Here is a 22,502-nt window from a genome sequence, read left to right as displayed (position 1 = left end):
CGCCATGCATAATGGATGTTCAGTGCAGCTGTGTAGCACAGCAGAGGGGGTTCGAGAGGAGGGGTGTGGGGGTTCAGAGAGGTGCTGAAGCGGCAGCCTCTCTAATTAAAGCATGCTATGCACCGGTGCTGCCAGAGCCCTGAGCTGCCCACACCCCCTACCTGCTCGTTGTCTTTCCCTTTCTAGTCTCTGGTTGTCTTGCTCGTGAGCCCCACCCCTTCCCTCCCTTTCTCCCTCCATAGAGAGGCAGTGCGGCTAGCATGAGCTGCAGGGGGTCGCGCAAGGCGGTTTTGTGGCCCTCCGGAGCTGTTTCAGCCTGATGCGCGGGTGCGCTCCACAGGGGCCTCTCTCTGAAAGGGCTGCCAATTAAGCTGAACTGCTGCCAGCAGAGCACAGATCTTTATTTATTTAGCTCTTTAATAAGCATTCAGAACAGACCATTCAGACGTCTCGCCACTGTAGACTGTGCAGCTGTTTGTCTGTTTGGGTGTTTAAGGAGCAACCTGATGTCTACTGGTCAAGCTCACCCTTTGGTTGTCAACAAAGCATATAACTGTCACTGTCTGCGTTGTAGCACAAAAAGATTGTCCTTACACTGAAGTGGGGTCAGCTGGAGACTGTAATTGTTGGTACAACCTTGTGCATGCGAAATCTCCTAAAAAAAGACAAGAGATTGGATTCAAAGATCTTGGTCGGGATGCCATCTGTAGTCCTCTTCAAAGTTCGCACTTTGTGACAAAGAGTAGACTCTTGAGTAGTACTCCGCTGTGAATTATCCAGCTTTAAGGATACAAGTGGCTGCAAAGGGACACTCTACTGTGCACAATGGGACACGCTACTGCTTCTCGAGGTCCACCTTTCTGAAGAGTTTAGTTTCAGCTTGATCCAGTACAAATACCTGAAACTTTTGAGCATCTGTGAAGACCTTGATTAGCTGTTCTGGTGTGTTTAGCTTGAGTTATAACTAAACTCTAAAGGAAGGTTGTCCTCCAGGAGCGTGCTTGGACAAGAACATGAGATTGCAAGTTACCAAGATTGCCATTTGTGATGCATCACCCGTGAGTACCATGACATTGTGCTGATCTGTGCAGCTATATTATAATATAAGTCAACATTACTCTTGATGGCTTCTCCATTTAGCTGCAGACTTACAGTACATGCTACGGCAAGGATCAGTGATTATTATTTTTTTTCTTGCTTTAAATGATACTAAATTTGCTACATATATCGGTTATTGAAGCACAGCTGTCTTGGAACATTGAGCACATGATGCACAAAGCCTGGATGAAAACACTGCATGCCATTATGCATTGAGCCATCTTTAGAAATTATCATGGCTTTTAGAGGCATCTCAGATTTCCTTCTTATCAGGCATCCACCACCTTTCTTTCTCTATACAAACTCCCACTCTCACTCTCTCCCTTCCTTTATTCTCTATGATATTCGAGCAGTGGCTGTGCTAACTGTCGCTGACAAAATAGGTCAGCTCAGACATCTTGGAGAGCGGCTCTTGGCTTGTAAAAAGCATGTCAGAATTTTACATTTCGATGGCGTAGGGTTTCTCGCCTTTCGTCTGTGTTTTCATCTTAGGAAATAGAATTGGACAGGTAGCTGATAAGTGGTAGGGAGGGGAAGAGGAAACAGATGACAATGACAGACATTTATGCTGTCGAATTGAGCATATTGTGTCTGTAGGACCGTGTGCCCACCTGTTCCATCAACATCCTGTCAGCATTAACCTCCTTGTTCAAGCGCAGCCCTGTGAAATCCTATTTTCAAATGTGTCATGACATTCTACATTATAGGTATAAAACAGAATATGGTTCTGTTTTTTACCTGGAACTTATGATTTTCACATTTAAGATTAGTCTACTGTCTAAAGCTAAAGTTGTTGGTATTATTTCCCAAGAAATACTGTGATTATACATATTGCTGTTTATCTGGTTATGATCATATTATTTCTGAGTTAGATTTGGCTTCTACCTTTGTGTCTCATTGTCTTGCTTCTCTTTCTCGCTCTCTCTCTTTTCCTCTCTCTTTCTCTTTAGAGCTGAGTTCTGCATCTTTTGTACAACACTAATGAGAATGTATTGATCTGGCTGAGCTCTGCAGTATGAGTCTACCTCTATAGGATATAAGGGCTTAAAATGGTGTTTCAGTTAATCACCTGAAGTTATCACTGTTATTACTGAAGCACTCTTTTGACCCACAGCCCTTCATTTTAGCTTTTTCATCTTGGATAGAGTAACCTGGCTTTGCAACGGTTTGTCTGTTATAGTGCAATATTTGGTTTAGTAAAAAGTGCCCTTTCTGTCTGCTTTGCTTTTGTGTGCACAGAGGGCTGTCCTGGTCTGTGCAATGGTAACGGCAGATGCACACTGGGAAATAATGGCTGGTACTGCGTTTGTCAGCTGGGCTGGCGGGGAGCAGGCTGCGACACATCAATGGAGACAGCCTGCAGTGACAGCAAGGACAATGACGGAGGTACAACACAAACAACACGTCTGCCTTGACATTTACTATGAAAATGTAATATACTTCTCTTCTCTTCTCTTCTCTTCTCTTCTCTTCTCTTCTCTTCTCTTCTCTTCTCTTCTCTTCTCTACTCTTCTCTTCTCTTCCCTCCACTGGAGTTGTTTATTATGCCAGTGTAACTTAGGCCAGTAAGAACTGATCCCTCCCCTTGCCTCAAGAGGCACACTAACGACTGACTGTGGTCTTTTTAGCACGAAGATCCCAGTTCGAATCTTGCTCGGAGCGGGTCAAGTAGGACAGGTTACATTTGGTGCCGTTGACTTGGAAGGAAGTGAGGTTTAGTGTACTGCTATCAGTATGTCACTGAGAACACTAAGATCTTGAGCACCTTTATTGAGCTAAAATAATGTAGCTCTTTAAATAGCTGTGGAAATTATCAGACCTTTCCTGTGGATGCATGAAACTTTTGTAGAAGAGTGAGTTGTTTTAGTAAAAATCATAGGCTTCAAGTTCCCCAAGCTAACAGATAGACACCAAGTCCACATCATCTAATCTCCATTTCTCAGCAAGCATCAGCTTAGAACTGACCTCCTGCCAAGCCTATAAATCAACGGTACCCTCGTCCTGTCACAAACCGCACTGAGCATAAAACATGTTTGCTCTGAAGTGCACAATCTTCAGGGACATTACATATCATGCTCCTGCTATAGTTGCCATACTCTACTTTTTAGCACTATCATTTGATGTAGCTACAGGCCTGGTGGTGTTTTTGTTACAATCCTAAATAATCACTTTTTAGAGATTAACAGGAAAAACAGATTGTGAGCGTATCCAGCCCAGTAGAAGATAACAAAAAGATATACACACAACTAAAATGACGATAAGCCATAGAATACCAATCAGAAATTGCTAACACATACGCTAGTAGTAAAGCAGTCAATTGGCAGTACTATCATGATGTCTGAAACAAGCAGTGATGCTTCCACCAGGAGAGGCGATATTTTTATAATCTTGCCCATCTGGTCAAAGAAATCCACAAAGTAGAGAGTTAGAGGAAGAGAGAGATATATTACAGAATAAGGGATGACCCACTTCAGCACATTAAAGAGTTCCTCTCAGCGTGGCCTGAAGTCCTGAATTATTTCAGCTGAATTACAGGAGGGAGAGGCTGGGTTGCCTGTAGAGGTATGAAACATGTTGGAAAGAAAAAAAACATGAAGGAAATAAGAAGCAAGACAAGTTCTAACTTACTGCTGTAACGCAGCTGTAGGGCATAAAAAGCCATCCAACATAGGCAGTTATTTGTTAGAACTTTTTGAGATCCTGCTAAGGGATTGCCCGTGTTCGTCTTGGGATGATGAAATCTTTTTCCTCTCCTTTAAAGATATCAACCTAGGGGAAATGAAGTTAACTTGGACAAAATAAGCATACATTTCTGGTAACCATGTCATACCTGATTAAGCTGGTTTCTGTAACATTCATTGGTGCCCACTGGAGGAAGGTGCCTTGGCTTGATTTGTGTCTGATTAGCCTTAATGAGACACTACCCCCTCACCCTACTGTGAATGAATCTGTAAGCATGGCACCTTGAACAAGGTGGTCTACCACATCAGACCAACTTGACGAAGATGATTCACCATAAGAAACCAGGTTCACAAGAAGGTAGTCCATTAGATCAACCACCTAAACAAGCTTTGTCCTGCTGGAAAACAAATTAAAACCAGTCACCATTTTAAGTGAAGGCAGTTTACAAGCAGATAAATACATTTTCACTTACACCAAAATAAGTAATTTTTTGTGCATTGAATCTGGTTCATGGTATCTGGTTTCTGACACTACATTACCATTATTGAAGTTTAAAACCTCTCCACCCTGTCCTCTCTCCATCAGATGGGTTGATAGACTGCATGGACCCAGACTGCTGTTTGCAGGCATCATGTCATGCTACTGCTCTGTGTATGGGCTCTCCTGATCCACTGGACATCATCCAAGAAACCCAGATCTCTTCCAGTCTAAGCACCCTGCAGTCCTTCTACCAGCGTGTCCGCTTCCTGGTGGGCCGGGACAGCACCCACGTCGTCCTTGGCATCAACCCCTTCGATGGCATGTAAGTGTTTCAGTAGTAATAGTAATACTCACAATATTTCACAGTTTCTTGCAGTTAAAGTTCTCTTTTCCATACTTATCCCAAATCTCAATCCACAGTCGTGGTAATATTTAGATCAATCAGTAACTATAAGCAGATGCTGTCAATCCATCTATTGCGCTTGTTCCTGTAAACAAACAGGGCATGGGGCTCATCCCAAGGTGCCAAAAGATGTTTCATATGAGAGAACAGTGCTGTCACTGTGTTGTCCCATGTGACTTCTCATTTTTTGCCTCCATTTTGTGGCATTCCCTTTTTATCTGTAAACAATACCTAGAGTCAACGCCACGTTTGCATTTGCATCCCAAACATGCACTGGTCTCGTTCCTCTCTCTCTTTCTGTTCTCAACTGAAATGAGCACACAAGATGTTACTAGAGACTTGGGAAAAAGTTGTGCTCCTTTGAAATGTCGTAGAGTATCCCCGCATTTCCTTTCATGAAAGCAGAGCTGACATTTCAAAGGCAAAAAAATGAAAACGTAACAAGCAAATGAGCATCTTTTTGTGCTCTCCACGGAGAATGTATCTAATGGTGTTTCCCAGGGTGTTTTGACGTTTTGATTCTTGTCTCTATAAGGCATAATGTGCCAAAGAGGTCTTCGATTCACAGCCTTCTGTTTTTAGGCCTTGTCTTGCTTTATTTCTGTGGAAACTCAAGTGGAAATTTCTTTGGATCAGTGAGCAGTCCTTCCCTGGGCTCTAGTGAGCAGGGTGTTGTTTTTGCATCTTTTAAATGGCCATTTCCCACAGTTCAGCTCAGACTCTGGACCGAATGGCCTTTTGCTTTGAGTGAATGACTGAGCCTCTGGCAAGTTCGAACTCCCTTTGTCTAATCTGCGCTATCCTAATGAGACTCTGATCACTTCAAAGCTGTCCAGTGCTCTCCTTCATGCACTCATTTCTTCTGTCCTATATGCCAGATGTTCTTCTGTTGCATAAATCACGCTGCCCTCAATCCACTTGTGTCAGAGTGTCCAGTGCGCATAACCTCATGCATAGATGAAACATTGGACTTCGTTTGATATCGCCTTTTGTGGACATGTCAGACAGTATTCATGAAATGCTCTTGTGATACTGTGTGACATTTTCCCAAGGTGACATTTTTGCAACGCTCGGTGGGGAGTCTCCTGATACCCTCTTCATTATTTCAAGATGAGGGTCTTGGCCTACCCTTCGTCACCATTATCTCCCAAGAAAAAAAAGATACATAAATAAATAAAAGCTTTAGAAGTCGGTCACCAGCCGCAAGATCGGAGACCTCGATTCACCTAAAAATATCAGGGCTGATATATTATTTATTACCTTTTCTTCCTTCTGCTTACTGACAGATATGAGAGAGGCCGACAGCAGCCCAGATGGACCTTTTAGACACAGCCACAGTCGGTCTAAAAGAGCCCCTTGCCATCACCTGATCAGGCCTTTTTATTGATTTCACAACCACCTCTGCATGCTAGGAGACATGTCAAAACGGACTTCTGACATATCTGACCACAGGAAAGCAACAAGGATTGGAATGATCAAAGTCACCTATCATCCCTGTTTTACAAGACTCACCTTTCTGAAACTTTCCGATAGTTCTTCCAATATTTTTTAGCCTTTACAGCATGTGCTCTGTCATCTGGATCCCACAAAAGAATAAATGTGCATGGCTGGAGATGCACTTGGGTCAAGTTGTTTGCTTGCCCTTTTATCGTCGTGTGGAGATGGTGGAGGGGGGTGGACTAAGATGGCCCATTATTTTTCTCCATTTACCCTATTTAGAACGTTGCCGTTTCTGAGAAACGGAAGAATACTGCTGTACAGATGTAATATAAGAGAGTGTGCATATTTATATTTAGCCCCTCTTATGAAGTTTTTAAAGTAATTAGCGGTGCTCGCTAAGGCCTTATTCCATGGTTGTTTACAGGAACCAAGGCTGTTGGTGGATTGAAAGCAATTGGTACCAGTGATGCTAAATTGTGCTTTTGCGTTGTTGTTAATGATTAGCAATGTCCTGACAGTGAGTGGCTAGTGAGCTGTAGTGGCTAGTTTTACACATGAAAATAAGTATTAGCATTAATGTTAGCATAACAGTGGTAAAGAAGCTTTCTGTAAGTATTATTTAATAATTTCGCTTGAACACAAAGTGGATTGCAAACACTAATTTAGTCCATTAGCTGTTTTTAGCCTTTGCCAAAAACATGGCATTCAGACCACTGTGCATGTAAAAAAAAGGTTCATAGTGCTCCCAGACGCTGCCTCTCGAGAGAGTTTAGCATACTTTCTTTTATTGTTATTTACAGTGTCTTTTCTAATATCAAGGCAGACGTGGCCTACAATTTGCTTCTATACTCTAAAATTACACAGTTGTCAATGCAGTGCTGATGGTCTACAGAAGGTGGTATGTCTGTTGTTTACTACTTGCCCATTTATCTGCCATTCCAGTCTTGCTTGAGATGGGGGTTTGCTGAATAAATTAACTTTAGACTTCTTGTCTAGACCTCTTCACTGTTTCTCCTTTCTCCTTTATCTTCTTCAGATCTGTTTAATGTCAATATTTAAATCGTTTTTAGTATTGAGTTGTTGAATCAGCTCAGCACATTTCGCCGTGGCTCAGAGCCGACAGTTCCACTCAGTGCACCCTGTGAAAACTTGCGTCGCTGCCCCTTCTGAATGAGAATACTCTAAATCAAACTGCCACCTTGAGCAATGTTGTAGATAGACAAACGCTTTACACATATCTTTCTCTTTCTCTTTTTCTGTCTCTACACACTTTTATTTAGTGATTTTTCTTTGTCACTCCCACTCTCTTTTCTATCCTACATGAGTTCGCTCGCAGTCTGATAATAGACATTGCGGCGGGGCTGTGCACTTGTGCGCTATCTCTGCTTGCTTTGTTTACAGGGACGCAGAGCTGAGCCAAGGACTGCTGAAGGTGAGAGGGTGCTTAAATTAGCATAAAGTTAGCCTCCCTGGGACAGGGATATTGTTGGGTCTGTGATCTTGCCTGCAGTAAGGACAGGAAGGGGCCAGCCTCTTACACACCATGTTAATTGTTCCGCTACCTGGCACTTGTTTAATGCCTAATACTTTCGTGGAAACAGCCCCGATGTGTAATTTCTTTTTCTTTTTTGTCTTCAAAATAGCTGATGTGTTAACTTTTTTAGATGTTAAAATACTTTAATATCATATTTTAATCTCTATTTCTATCCTAATTTCAACAATTTGCCAATTATTTAATCAAATTAATTGCATGCAGAGCTTGACATTAACACCCGCCAAATGTGGGTGGATTTCAGCAGTGGCGTGTAACACAGTAACTCCAACTAGCCACTTTGGCGGGTTGATTTTTGTATATGATAAATACATTTTTCAATTGTAATCTTTTAAAAAAGTCATTTGAAATAATATAAGTGCGATGTAGTGTCAAAAATATTGATTTATGTTTTAAGTGAATGTAAACAGTTGAGAAAGAAAACGCATGTGTAACAGTATAATGGATCCATGCATCAGGTCTTAAAGTGACAACAGCATAATATATCTGCTGTCAAATTATGAGATAACATAAAAAATATCTGCATGGCAGTTTTCCCTATGGTATTGGTCAAATTTGTGATCAGTGAAAATGTTAAATGGCTAGAAACTTTGGAAAACCACTAGCCACATAAGCTGGTGAGCAAAAAAAAAGTTTATGTCAAACCACATGTATCAATAAAATAAATTATTCAGTTATCATATATATAAATAGGCTACAAAAATGTAGAGCTCTTTTATTTTTTATATATATATTGTTTTCGCAGTTTTTTTTTGTCATTCTTAATCTCCAGCTGGACCAGCATGACGTCTAATTAAAAATCTCTAACACTGTGAGTCATAAGTTGTGTCAAGCGGGGAGTTGTTTTGCACTTGTTTAGGATTTTAAGAAACTGTGTTTGACTTTTTCATATCGATCAGTAAGTCGGAGCTCCTGAGGCAGAAAGATAACATCAGATAAAGGCAGTTTTAAACCCAGATATCTGCTGTGACTGAAAGCACTCATACCATTGTTCTCTCAAACAGCAGGAATGACACAAACACTATCCCATTTTTTGTCCGTAATCTATTGCATCTCAGACAGAAAATCCCGCTGAGGATTCCTCAAAGCTGTTGGATTCATTTATTTTATTATATGTGTTTACAAATAGCATCCGATGCTTTCCTACTTTGTAACACAACACTTTTCCTTTTTTTTAACCCCACAGTCATGCCTGTGTTATCCGGGGACAAGTGGTGACTTCAGATGGGACTCCACTGGTCGGTGTAAATATCAGCTTCATTAACAAACCAGCCAATGGGTATACCATCACCAGACAGGATGGCAGGTAAGTTGCAACATATGATGAAATGGTATTTAAAGATGTGGGTTAGCAATTAGAATAACGTATATTAAAATTGGATTTTTTTTATGTCACCATTATTATACATGCACCTTTAGCCCACATCTGTGCACTCTAACTGCTTTCTGTATGGCAGAATGTTGTATATTGTTGAATGTTGGGGATAAAACCTCCAGCACACCATTGCACATGTTGCCTGTTTACTTGGATGGTGCTTTTGATTGCCATAAAAAAACTTCAATCTCCCTGGCTCTCTCCATTTTTTTTAGCCCTCTCTTTGCTCATAAACACATGGTCTCCCTCACACAACAGCCCATCAAGCCCTGCAAGAACAGACTCAGTATGGCATGAAATCACCAATGCACCTGTTTGCTTGCTTTAAAATGGGAAAGCTGTCTTAAATGATTTTGTTTGATTGTGTTTTGTGCTATCCTGGTGCCTTTGCTTTTTAAATTACTTCTTTCTTCACTCTGCTACTCTACCAACCGCTAGAGTTGGATTGACCAAGTAGTGAATATTCATGTAATACAAAATTCCGCCTGAAGTCAGACTCTGGAAATCCTAAAAGCCATCCATTATACATCTGACTTGATGTATTGAGAGTCACTTACGCAACCCTGTTTCCCTGAAGGAGAGAGCTGAATGCTGTCACGTCATCAAGAACAACTGAGCTATAGGCGATAGACTTAAAAGATGTCACATGATTATTATGTAGTGGAAGTGACACCGGTGTAGGTAGGATTCAATGTGAGGAGATTTTCCAGCAAACAAAAATATGTTCAAAGAATGTTTTGTTAAATTAAATTTCAAAACATTTCAAAACAATGTTACTATGTAATGTTCTCTGAACCATCTGACACAAGTAGTAAGTACTAATGTTTAAAAATGTGTGTGTATATGTGTGTGTGTATATATATATATATATATATATATATATATATATATATATATATATATATATATATATATATATATATATATATTGTTTTTACTGGAAAAGCGATTGTTCCCAAAATATGTAACGCTTTACAGTAAGGTTTCATTTGTTAACATTAGTAAACTACATCAGTTAACATGAACAAACAATGAAAAATATTTCTAAACCATTTATTCATCTGTTAATATTAATCTCAACATTTACTTGTACAGGATTTAAATCAAAGGTTGTATGTTTACATTATTTAATGAACCTGAACTAACTTGTACCTAACTTGTAACAATGAACAGTTGTATTTTTATTCATGTTAACATAGATGAATAAGTACTGTAACAAATGTATTCCTCATTGTTAGTTAATATTATTTAATGCATTACCTAGCCTTAATGGAACATTATTGTAAAATGTTAGCAAAAAAATTCTGAGAATATTCCCTGTTAGCTGGGTTAGTGGTAACTACTGTACAAATTATAAATGGTACAAATTAATATTAGTATTGAAGTCACTTAACAGGTCAACTAGTTAACTGGCTAATTGTCAATAGTATGCTAAGCTAATAGGTTGATAGGTCAACAGGATGCTAAGCTGTCGGGCTAATCAGCTAGTGGTATGCAAAGGTACTAGGTTAACTGGTTAGCATGTAAGCTAACTGAATAAACGTAGAGCTTAAAATGTATGTCTTTAGTTATATAATACGATTTGTTACGTAAATATATTTACATCCTGTCTATATTAATAACTGAAGTGAAGCTCCACAGTATAAATTAACCATGGTTTTAGTATAGTAAAAGTGTTGTAACCACAGTTTTACTACAAATACCATGGTTAAACTATGGTTAATTGTGGTTGCCATTGTTTAACTTTAAAAAAAATGTTGTAGTAAAACCATGGTTTATTTTCATAAGGGTATTTCGGGTCAGTGTTTCTGTTCTGCTAACACAGTTGTCATTCTCATTTATAATAAATTTGGGTGTGAATGTAATTGTATTAAGCACCCAGGACTATATTCTGCTGCAGTGAACCTAGCCTTAGTTCAGTTCAGAGGACTAAAAGTGTGTATCTTCGACCTTTTTGGGGTCTAACCCATCGATCTGACAAACCCCTTTGGGTTAACACTGCGTCCCCTCAAAGTGTGCACTGAAAGGCTGAATGCACTAATAAAGTGTATCACCAATGCCTGAGGTGCTTGTGTGATTGATAACAGGCCTGTGAATCGCTCATCGATTGGCATTGCAGCCTTTAGGGCTGTCTGTGTGCCCGTGTCATGGTTATATATGTGTGAGCGCGTCTCTCAGCACGTGACTAGCTGGCTAGCTTTTACTGCAGATTAGCGTCAGCTCTACGGCTGCATAAAAACACACACACGCTCTCTCTCTCTCGCAGACACTTCCCAACAAGCGCGCTCATTTCCAACTCCCACAGTGCACAGACAAATGCTCACATTTTAGCAAGGGCACGACAACAAGGGCAAAGCAGACCTTTGTTTATCAGCGTGCCAATGAAAGCTCTGTGAATGGCCCGTTGGGATTTGTGGTTGAATTAATGTTCAAGCAGCTTGAGGTGTGACTACAGATGCACACCGCATCTATGCCAACCTCGAGAACAAAGACACAGAGTACAGCGCATTCTACACGTCCACATATCACGTATCGCTAATCGGCTGTTTGTGTTGTAGGCGTTTTTGGCAGTAAAGTGCATTTGTGCTTTAATGTCTACCAGAGCGTGTTGTAAAGGTGTGTCTCCTCATGACGATGCACAAAAAAGAAGATCAGAGTAGCATTCTGGATTTGAACACAATCAGTCACCTAGCAAGCCGCATACACGCTAGCCAGCATATTACGTCCCGTTTTGTTTCTGTTTAGCGGTGTCAACAACAGAGCTCTCTGATCAGAGCAACTCTATATGCAGAGCGCGTGTTGCCATTGTAGCGTTGTTGTAAAGTTATGTTAGCGCAGACAGCTCAGATCAATAATACTTTACCCTTCCCTTAAATGTCATTTCCCCTCTCACCTCCTTTATCAAAGCGCACCGTTCCACCACACAACAAAAGATGCTCGCCGGCGTACGCACGGCTACTGCAGCGGCAAGGAATCTTGCCAGTTCATTCCTCAAAAGAGAATAACGACACCACTCATTCATGCTGATTTTAATAATGCAAATTCAAAAGCACAGTGTATTAGCCTGAGCCAATAGTTCATTGTATTCCAGTCACATTGTGTAGCCGCCAGATAAAAACCGTCCCCACTAACTGAAGCCGAGTCCTTTTCAATTGAATCCTGTCATTTAGAGAAACATAATGAGTTACAACCTTTATTAAGTCTGGTTTTAATGGCAGTGCAGAGAATCGCTGAATAATGTTGATTAAAATGGTAGTAAATGGTATTGTGAGAGAATGAAATTGCATTGTAATTTTATTGAATGGGAAATCAAAATGCCATTTTTAAGGCGGTGATGGTTGGCATACTTAAGCAAAGAACTGTACTTAATGAATCAGATCCACTCTATTAAAATCTGATTCGTTTATAAAAGGTTTTATTCAAGAGATAAGTAGTCATAGAGAATTACGATGGGATGAGTATAGTAGGGCAACTTGTAAACGATTAATGTTTGTAAAAATTATAGTACACCTAAATAGTAAAAGCTCTTTCATTAGAACAATGGTAGAGTGACATTGCACTTGTATAAGGTTTGATATTTTGGTAATTTGGGTTCAAACACTAATTGGCTTCAATGCAGTTCACAAAAAAACGCTATAAAAACAAACAAACAAAGATTCTGGTAAAACAGCACACCTTTAATAAACATGTAACAATTTTTTTCATAATTTGTGTATTATAAGCAGTATTGTAACTTTTTGTGGAAGAGCACTTCTTCTGTGTGCTTTCCTGTAGGGGTTGAACAATATTTATGTGATTGAACTCGAGTCAATGTCGACTAGTCGCTGATGATGTCATTAATAAACAAATAAGCCTGAACCTCGAACTGAGACTCAGAACACGGGTTGCCTTGTGCACAGCTATGGCATATGGCGCAAGGCTATTGCTCCTACAAACGGTAACTGCTTATTTTTATCAGTTATTTTGTCTTTGGGTCATTATATTTCTCTCAGATTTCTGCTCGTTCTAAATCAGATACAGATATAAGATATCATGTTCAGATATCATGTTTCAAGGTTACATGCATATGAATGCATTAGTGAGAGAGTGATTGCGTGTGAATTAATTCTACCTGTCAGCGTCTCTCTACTAATAGTGAAGCTGTGTGTTTAAGTTACTAAGAAATATATTCTAGAACTTTTCAGTTTCTACGCTATTTTATTGGTAATCCACAGAACAGTGTTGACAATACATTTCTGCACTACTTAATGTTCCTGTGTGCGTTACCTGTGCGCGTGATGTGCGAGCTACTGTCTGCACAGTATGTGTGTGCTTTACAGTGCAGCATTCGCATTAGTTTAGAGCTGCGATTAGCTTACGTGTACAATAAACTGTTTAAAACGTGCATTAACGTGATACATTTTGAGCATCCAGATGGTATAATAAAACATATCTTGTGGAGCGCTCTCGGAGCATGCATTTATTTGTCATTTTAACTGTTTGGAAACGGAGCGTAAAAGATAACTTCAAAGATTTCTTATCCCGTTGCGCCCTCTATAGGCTATGATCAGCGACTAGTTGACATCAAGCTTTAAGCGTACGTTTTTTTTTCAGATAAAAGCATCTACCAAATGTAAATGCTTTCAGAGGGTAGTTCAGAAACTGACATAAAGAAATATATATACGGGCAAGAGTTACTTTTGGCTAGGGGTTTTGCTAAAGGGGACAATGGCGACAGTTGTTCCTTGTGGGGCTTGAACCACCATATGGTTTCCAACCCAGATTGTGATAAACACAATTGCAAAGCTCTATGTCTAACCGAACATGTCCTCTCGGTTTCAGTTTCGATCTGGTGAGTAACGGGGGTGTGGCCGTAGCGCTGAGGTTTGAGCGTGCTCCGTTCATCACTCAGGAGCACACCTTGTGGCTGCCATGGGGACGTTTCTTCGTCATGGACACCATTGTAATGCGACACGAGGTCAATGACATCCCAAGCTGCGACCTGAGCAGCTTCAACCGTCCCATGCCTATCGTCCTGCCTGCCCCGCTGACGGCGTTCGCCGGGACCTGCAAAGAGAGGGGCATCGTCGTTCCAGAGATTCAGGTGATGAAAACAGATCTTTACGAGATACAGGGAGGAAGAAAAAAAAAGTGAAATATTGTGTTTGATTTATCTGGTAATGTAACCAAAACTATGTGGGCGGGGCAGCATAATAATAACAATGCATGAATATTATAATCTTAAGTTTAACCAATCAAATCCTAGTTCATATCCCAGTTATTAAACATCACATTACATAGTCAAAGTTCGCATGAAATGAAAATATACCTAATGTATTTTTAAATGCATGTTATTGGTCTATTAAATGATTTATTCATGCATTATTATTTGTATTTTTTTTTACCTCATGATTTTTAATCAAAAATGTCTTAACTCGATCTTCCAGACTTCTCTCTAATGACGTATGCTGGACTTCATTCAATCATTTATTCCGCTTTAACTCCGCCCCTTTGTTACAGGGATTTTTACTTGCAGTGCAATTTACATTGTAGAACAAAATGTCAAAGTATAATCAAGTTATGTTTACCACTGGCTTTATTTTTACTCATAAATCGAAAAACCTCATTATAAAACCCCACAGGAAGATCTCAAAGGAACCACCGTCGAATTAGTCTTCCGGGTTCTGACGTCATCACTGCACCACTCTATTTACTCACTATTGACCACTCAAGCTCACATTCAGTTTCCGCCCTACTTTCTTTTTTTTTTTTTTCTTTTTTTTGTGGATAATCCATTTTACTCTAATGGAAGAATAGATCTTTGCTGCTTTAGTTTTATCATGACTGTGATGCATTGTGAATGCCATTTTTTGTTGTATTTAAAAAGCTTGTTTTATGAGATTTTTACTATATTTTTGTTTGTGTTCATTTTAAACTTTGAATGTCTAATGTTTTTTAACAGATTTATTCTTGTTTAGTCTGACACTTGCATACAGTTCTGGTGTCTCAGACAGATTAAACTTGATTGCAGACTGGTGCTGGTTCTTAATGATGTTCTGATAGACAGCAGGGGCAGGTATTGGGAAATGTACATCAGAAGGGAATGGAGGAGGCTCTGTCTCAGGTGACAGTCCTGTGATTTTATCTCCTGTGTGTAATTGGGCAGAGATACACAGTCCAATTTACTACTCCAGACATTTTCTGAAGAACGATAATTACATTTAGACGAAAGCAGCGTGGAAGCTTTTTGAGTCTGAGTCCAGGAGGAGCTTTGCAGTCGGTGCTGGGGAAAAAAATCTGTATTTTGGTCTTGAGTGACAGGTTTTTTGTGTGTACGAGCATTTGTACGATAGTTTTGTTGTTTCCAAGTGCGTAGGTGTGTGTGTGTGTGTGTGTGTGTGTGTGTGTGTGTGTGTGTGTGTGTGTGTGTGTGTGTGTGTGTGTGTGTGTGTGTGTGTGTGTGTGTGTGTGTGTGTGTGTGTGTGTGTGTGTGTGTGTGTGTGTTTGTTTGTGTATATATATAAATATTATTATTATTTTTTTTTTTTTAATGTGCACATAATTGTGTGTTTGTGTGTGTTTTGATACGTGTGTGTGTGTGTGTTTTTTGATACCTGTGTACCACTTTCCTAATCATTTTGTCGTCATCTTTGGTTAAAAAGATAAATGAGTCAGCCTCATATGCATTCTGCTGTCTGGGCTATTAATATCGGCACAAATATGTCCCATTCCAAATCTTGAGATGGGTTATTCACACACATATTGTACATATGCATCTACACACACCCACACACAGAGTTATCACAGGTTTACAAACAGAAACATCTATGGAGGAGCTTTTCTTATCAGTGTTTATTGACCCTGTACCGATCAGCTGTGTTTATTGGTCGGCTCTGTGCCTGACTGTGATAAAAGAGCGATACGCTGAGAGTTAATGAGAGCTGTGTGTGTGTGTGTGTGTGTGTGTGTGTGTGTGTGTGTGTGTGTGTGTGTGTGTGTGTGTGTGTGTGTGTGTGTGTGTGTGTGTGTGCGTGCGTGTGTGTGTGTGTGCGTGTGTGCGTGCGTGCGTGCGTGCGTGCGTGCGTGCGTGCGTGCGTGCGTGTGTGCGTGCGTGCGTGCGTGCGTGTGTGTGTGTGTGTGTGTGTGTGTGAGCAATGAGAAACCTCTGAGCCACTGAGTCTCCAAACTGACTTGCTATGAGGAAACAAAGGTGTTGTTGATGATGCCCGTGTGACCTAGATGTATGCATTGCTTTGCTATACACTGAGTAATGTGTTCACTCAGAGCAATTCAAAGGTTCCTGGGTCACATTTAACCCCAAAATCAAAAGGAGAAAAAAAAGAAAATATATTTACAAAATTGTATTGTTAGAAAACTAACTTATTTCAGATCTAGTAATATTATCTGGCAATATTTTGACAATTATGACCTGCCAAGTCACCTACTCCCACCCCGCTTTTTTCACATTACAATAATGAACATTTTTCATTATTTACATGAAATTCATATTAATTAATTATTTATTTATTTATTCATGCTTTTATTCAGCAGTGATGCATTAAATTAATCAGAAGTGACAGTAAATACATTGAATAATGTTTTTTTTTTATTTAAATAAATGCTGTTCTTTTAAACTTTCTATCCATCAAAAAATATGAAAAGCAGCACAGCTGTTTTCGACTGATAATAATAAGAAATGTTCCTTGAGCAGCAATGATTTCTGAAGAATCATGTGACACTGAATACTGGGGGAATGATTTAAAATATTCAGTTTTGAATCACAGGAATAAATTACATTTTAAAATATATTCAAATAAAAAATAACTATATTTTAATACAATAGCTTTTTTTCTTCTTTTTTAAGGGTAAAATATGACATAGATTCACCCAATATATATATATTTTTGCACTGTATAATAAAATGTCTCCTGTGAAGAAATTAATTCATTCTCATTTGCGTAGATACCAGAGATGCTAAATAATGCAAACACTTCTCAGCAGGGTGCATCTCCCTCAAAATTAGAAGATTTGTTACTGTTGGCTCTGTTTTGTTGTAACTAATATCAACATTTTCACCTTCTCCCCAGACCCTCCAAGAGGAGGTGCGGATCCCAGGTACAGACGTGCGGTTGGGCTACCTCAGCAGCCGGACGTCGGGGTACAAGTCCCTCCTGAGGATCACCCTCACCCACTCCACCATCCCGTTCAGCCTGATGAAGGTGCACCTCATGGTGGCCGTCGAGGGAAGGCTCTTCAGGAAGTGGTTCTCAGCTGCGCCCAACCTCTCCTACGACTTTGTCTGGGACAAAGCAGACGTCTACAGCCAGAAAGTGTATGGGCTGTCTGAGGCTTTCGGTGAGTTGGGAATGAAGTTGTTAGTGTCTAATTTCTCAAGGCTGTTGTCAGTCTCACGCTTAGCAATGTTTCCTCTTAACTCCATAGTATCTGTGGGTTTTGAGTACGAATCCTGCCCGGATCTGATCCTCTGGGAGAAGCGGACAGCCGTCCTCCAGGGATACGAGACTATTGCGTCCAACCTTGGCGGCTGGAGCGTGGACAAACATCACGCGCTGAACATCCAAAGTGGTGAGTTAGTACACACAGAAAGATATTTGAATGCTCTTAAAAATATGGTTGCTTATTAATTATATCTGATCAGTTTTTTCCATTCTGGAAATGTTCATAAATGTTCACTGCCTGCTTAGGACGAGAAGGCTTAGTTTTAATACGACTTGACATTTGGGCCCTGTTTACACCTGGTATTAAAAAGCATTTTTATAAATCCGATCCAAGTGGACGACACTAAATACAGGTGTAAACGGGGTGTAAAACGTTTCGAGCTTGTCCACTTTCGACCACTTCCAGATGTAGACGAAAACGCATTCGACCGGATTGCTTTCGTAGTGTAAACGCTCATGTGATCGAATGCGTTCAAACAGCCACAAAAGACCATCTACTCTCCACCTACTGATCTAATGCTTAAACATTATGGGACGCGCGCTAGCCAGACGGGATTTAAACTTTGTCATCTCAAGACCTAAGTTTGGTTTGAAGACGAAAAACACGACGTTTTCTCGCCATTCCTGATTTCTAACACACACTCACTGTGTTCGGCTGGTCTTTCGGCTGTCAGAGCAGAAACGAAAGCTGATGCTCTCAGTGTGTTTTTCTGTCATCTCCGGTTCATATGTAAATCGCGTTCATTCATTAGATGGAAAATCTTAATACCAGATGTAAACTGGGCCCTGGACTCGGATAAGTTATAACATTCATACAGTATAGCGCTTTATACAATACAGATTGTTTCAAAGCAGCTTCACCCTAATAAACAGCAAAATAACAATGTTAATGTAAAATTCTACATTTTATGAAACAAATTCAATTTGAGCTAAAGCAGCTCTAGAGAAGATAATAGTGCCATTATTCAGCTCCATTTAGTTCAGTTTTGTTTCAGTTCAGTTCAATAACTGTCAATGTTGCAGCATTTGTCAATTATAAAACAAATTCAATTCAGCTATAAGCAGCTCTACAGACTGCAGTAGTGTCATTATACAGTTCAGTTCGGTTCAAACGTTGTTCTCATCCAATATTGTCAATGCAGTTAAAACGATAATATCACTGAATATTAATTGTCTTTCAAACCCCAGCTCAGCAAGCCAAAGCCGTTATTTCTGTGACAGGACCTTATTGGAGTTGGTCAATTTTCCTACTGCTGCTGAATTGTCTCTGAAATCAGTGATTGAACCATTTCGGTCCCTGTCAAGTATTCTTTTGCTAGCACACAGGTGCACTTATCTCAGTAAATGAAGCACACTTGTAGCACAAGTGTTAGGAACGCAGGTGACAGCTGGGTCTGTCACTAAAACCCAGCGCTGTTGACATGGGGACTTCCGCTCAAATTTGCTCAAATTCTTAAAATGTCAACTCTCTCTTCCTTTCTCTTTGCCCTGGTGACGGTTTAATTTACACTAAAGCGTCCGTTTAATTAACTCTCCATGCTTGTTCAGTAATAGTTTTCATTGATAGACTTTAAAGAAATTAATTGAACTCATGCGAAATTAATTGCTGGCAAAAAAAAAAACTGCCAACTTTTTTTTGACAGACTGTACAAAACAAATGTATAAAACTTAAATCAATAAATCACACTCAAGTAAACTTACAAAGTTTCCTTTCTTACACCTGAATGAGACTCAAGCAAAATATTAACTGAACAGTGTTTTTTTTTTTGTGTGTGTGTGTGTGTGTTGTTTTTTTGTCTGGTTTATGAAAAGTTTATACATCTTTAAGTTAAGTAGTCAAACTGAAGCTAAATGAATTGCTGCCAAAAACCGACCACAAAATTCACACCAAGGCATGACACGAATTTTTGCTCTGCAAAAAAATTTCTTTATTGAAATAAAATGAATCGCACTCAAGCGAAATTATAAAATGCTGAAATGTCTGACAACTGCTTTCCATTTGTCAGGTTTTGGTGTTTTTTTTTTTTTTAATTCTGAATCATTATTTCTGAAAGTAAGTGAATTGCTCTTACATACAAACAGGAACAATTTATACAACTTACAATAAAGGTTTAAACTGCTCCACGTTTATCTGGAATATTGTTATATATATATAGATGTGAACAAGCCCAGTAAACCCACCTACATTTCTAGCCAATCAGCATGGATGGCCTGAAAACGCTGTTATTTAGCATCTCTAAAACACAGCGTGGTTCAACAGGTGCTCGGGGAGAAAGCGCTACAGAATGAAAATGACTGGAAATTGAGTTTCATGCACTCTGCCACTCTGCCACTTCTGAATGGCGTTTGTGGCGAGCTGTTCAGCATCTGAGATTCATTGAGCCATGCGGTGAAGATTCAGATTGACTGTGATACTGATAACAAGAGGAAGTTCTTTCCTGCTGTGACTGTGGACTTTTACTTCTCTGCTTTCTGTACAGAAGCATCTGGCTGTGCGAGTGAAAAACACCTCCTTCCGATAAATTAATTCAGTTCTGTTCAGCACATCTCGGCCTGGTTATTTAGCGAAATCCTTTCTCAAGCGCCGGCAGCCGTCCTGTTGCTCTGTGACAGAGAAAAGCTCCATACAAATACATTTAATGTCATTAAATTTGAGCAGAATTGAGTCAGATTTAAACCCCGGCTTCTCATATCCGACAAAACCTGTTGATTTACTGCTGAGTGAATGCAGTTCTGAATGGATTCGTGTAAATCACAATGAATGGACAAAATACTTATGGCATCTCCCTCTCTGTCACTCAGGTATCCTGCACAAGGGTAACGGCGAGAACATCTTCATTTCCCAGCAGCCCCCGGTCATCGGAAGCATCATGGGTAACGGGCGAAGGCGCAGTATCTCCTGTCCGAGTTGCAACGGGCTGGCGGACGGAAATAAGCTGCTAGCACCTGTAGCTTTAGCCTGTGGGTCGGATGGCAGTCTGTACGTGGGAGATTTCAACTACGTCCGTCGGATCTTCACCACAGGAAATGTCACCAGTGTCTTAGAGCTCAGGTTTGGCATTCTGCATGTGCATAGATACACAAACATTTGCCTAACCACAAATGACAAATTGCTTTGTAAATCTTCTTAGATTAGTTGTTTACAAACCAAAAGACATCTTGGAGCTCTACTCATATAGCATATGATTGATGCTGGCTTTTTACATTTAAAGTTCACACAAAAATGGTTGTTTACTCATTTCCAAGCTTGTCTCACTTTAATGTTTGAAAAGACTGACCAGATGTGTTCTATAGAAGGAAGTAAATGAGAGAATTTTCATTTTTTGGGGCATTGTTTCTTTAAATGTAATGCTAAAATTTCATCCACCTTTACTTCTAACCCAATAAGCACACATGCATCTCCAAGACTGTTAAAGAGTGAATCTGGTATCTGGAAAGCATCACTTAATTTTGGGCACAGTCATCAGGTAATTTTTTTTAAAGAGAAGATTTGCATAGCCTATATTCACATAGGCTACAGTACTTTCATAAAGACACATAATCCACCTGGAAGCATTTTAGAGATGTATTGGGGATGAACAAACTCTTTATAAATTACATGAAATTCAGAAATTTAAATGGATGTTTAGGCCAGAGGTTTTCAACTGGTTTTCACATCAGGACTTAGATTTTACACTGGGATTTATTTTAGCCTGATTTCTTGGGAACTGTTTTCTTATCACAAGCCTTTTTTTATCCTAAATATATCGAATTACATGGTTACATTATTTGCATTTAGCATAGTTTCTCTATCAGAACAGACTGTGACACATTTTGCCCTGGTCAACAATCCAGTATGTCTGCTGTGCAGGAATCCTTTCTATTTGTTATGTATGCTTGTAGAACTGTATGTAGTAGTATACTTTTACCACTCTAACCATTTCTCTGTACATTAAAGGGATAGTTCATCCAAAAATGAAAATTCTGTCATTAATTACTCACCCTCATGTCGTTTCAAATCCGTAAGACTTTCATTCATGTTCAGGATGTTTTTGATGAAATCTGAGAGCTTTCTGTTCCTCCATTGACAGCTATGCAACTACTACTTTGATGCTTCAAAAAGTTCATTGAGATATCGTAAAACTGATCCGTATGAATTGAGTAGTTTAGTCCAAATTTTATGAAGAGACTCGATCGCTTTATATGATGAACAGATTAAATTTAGGCTTTTATTTAGAATTATAAACATTGATATAAACAGCGAACAAACAGAAGATCAACCGAACCTGCTTGGACAAGAACAAACAAATAAACCTCATTGGTTCGAACGTAGAAGCGTAACACGAGAATGAACCTCATTGGTTCTTGCAGAAGCTCAAACATGCTGCGTAACATGAGAATGAACCTCATTGGTTCTTGCAGAAGCTCAAACGTGCTGCTTAACACTGGAATAAACTAATTTTTCAATAGCAAACATGCTTCAACTTCCGTTTACCAAAAATGATGTGTGAGTTGATGAATGTTTATGTGAATAAAAGCCTAAATTCAAAAAGTTCATCATATAATGCGATCATGTCTCTTCAGAAAATTTGGTCTAAACCGCTAAATTCATATGGATTAGTTTTACGATCTCTTTATGAATTGTGAAGCTGTCAATGGAGGGACAGAAAGCTCTCAGATTTCATCCAAATGATCTTCGTTTGTGTTTCCGAAGATGAACGAAAGTCTTATGGGTTTGAAACGACATGATGGTGAGTAATTAATGACAGAATATTCATTTTTTGGTAATCTATCCCTTTAATGCTTTATTTAAGTACTAACTCTGTAAGCTAACCCTCTTGTTTCCACTTTCTTCTTTTCATGCTGCTCTCGCTAAGTACAGAAATAAAGATTTCAGGCATAGGTAAGAGCTTTTATAAAGAGTAATACCATTTGTTATGATGAATGAACATCACTTAAATGCTCTGTACAGTCTTTTTTTGATATACAGTTGCTTTTGTAGCCGACTGTGGAATGCGCCCAGTGTAGGTGTTTTCCTTAAATTAAAGCGTATAG

The 22,502-nt window shown here is 39.5% G+C and overlaps 1 protein-coding gene across 6 annotated transcripts in view; it reads left to right on the top strand.

The window, feature by feature from the left end:
• Window positions 1-22,502, top strand: part of tenm4 (teneurin transmembrane protein 4) — a 252,402-nt gene that overhangs the window by 179,802 nt on the left and 50,098 nt on the right. For 5 of the 6 annotated variants that reach the window (XM_077206971.1, XM_077206972.1, XM_077206968.1 and 2 more), the window contains 8 exons: window positions 2,338-2,484; window positions 4,366-4,582; window positions 8,842-8,961; window positions 13,852-14,113; window positions 17,097-17,364; window positions 17,452-17,595; window positions 20,271-20,520; window positions 22,330-22,350. In XM_077206971.1, the coding sequence (XP_077063086.1) occupies window positions 2,338-2,484; window positions 4,366-4,582; window positions 8,842-8,961; window positions 13,852-14,113; window positions 17,097-17,364; window positions 17,452-17,595; window positions 20,271-20,520; window positions 22,330-22,350 (1,429 nt within the window). The remainder of the gene's footprint in view (window positions 1-2,337; window positions 2,485-4,365; window positions 4,583-8,841; window positions 8,962-13,851; window positions 14,114-17,096; window positions 17,365-17,451; window positions 17,596-20,270; window positions 20,521-22,329; window positions 22,351-22,502) is intronic. The other variant, XM_077206969.1, reaches the window with a different exon arrangement.

This window comes from Siphateles boraxobius, unplaced genomic scaffold (genome assembly GCF_051911475.1).
Source record: "Siphateles boraxobius isolate OS27281-9 unplaced genomic scaffold, OSU_SipBor_1 6, whole genome shotgun sequence".
NCBI lineage: Eukaryota > Metazoa > Chordata > Actinopteri > Cypriniformes > Leuciscidae > Siphateles > Siphateles boraxobius.
The sequence above is the reverse complement of the archived record's forward strand: the minus strand, read 5'-3'. Positions and strand labels throughout refer to the sequence as shown.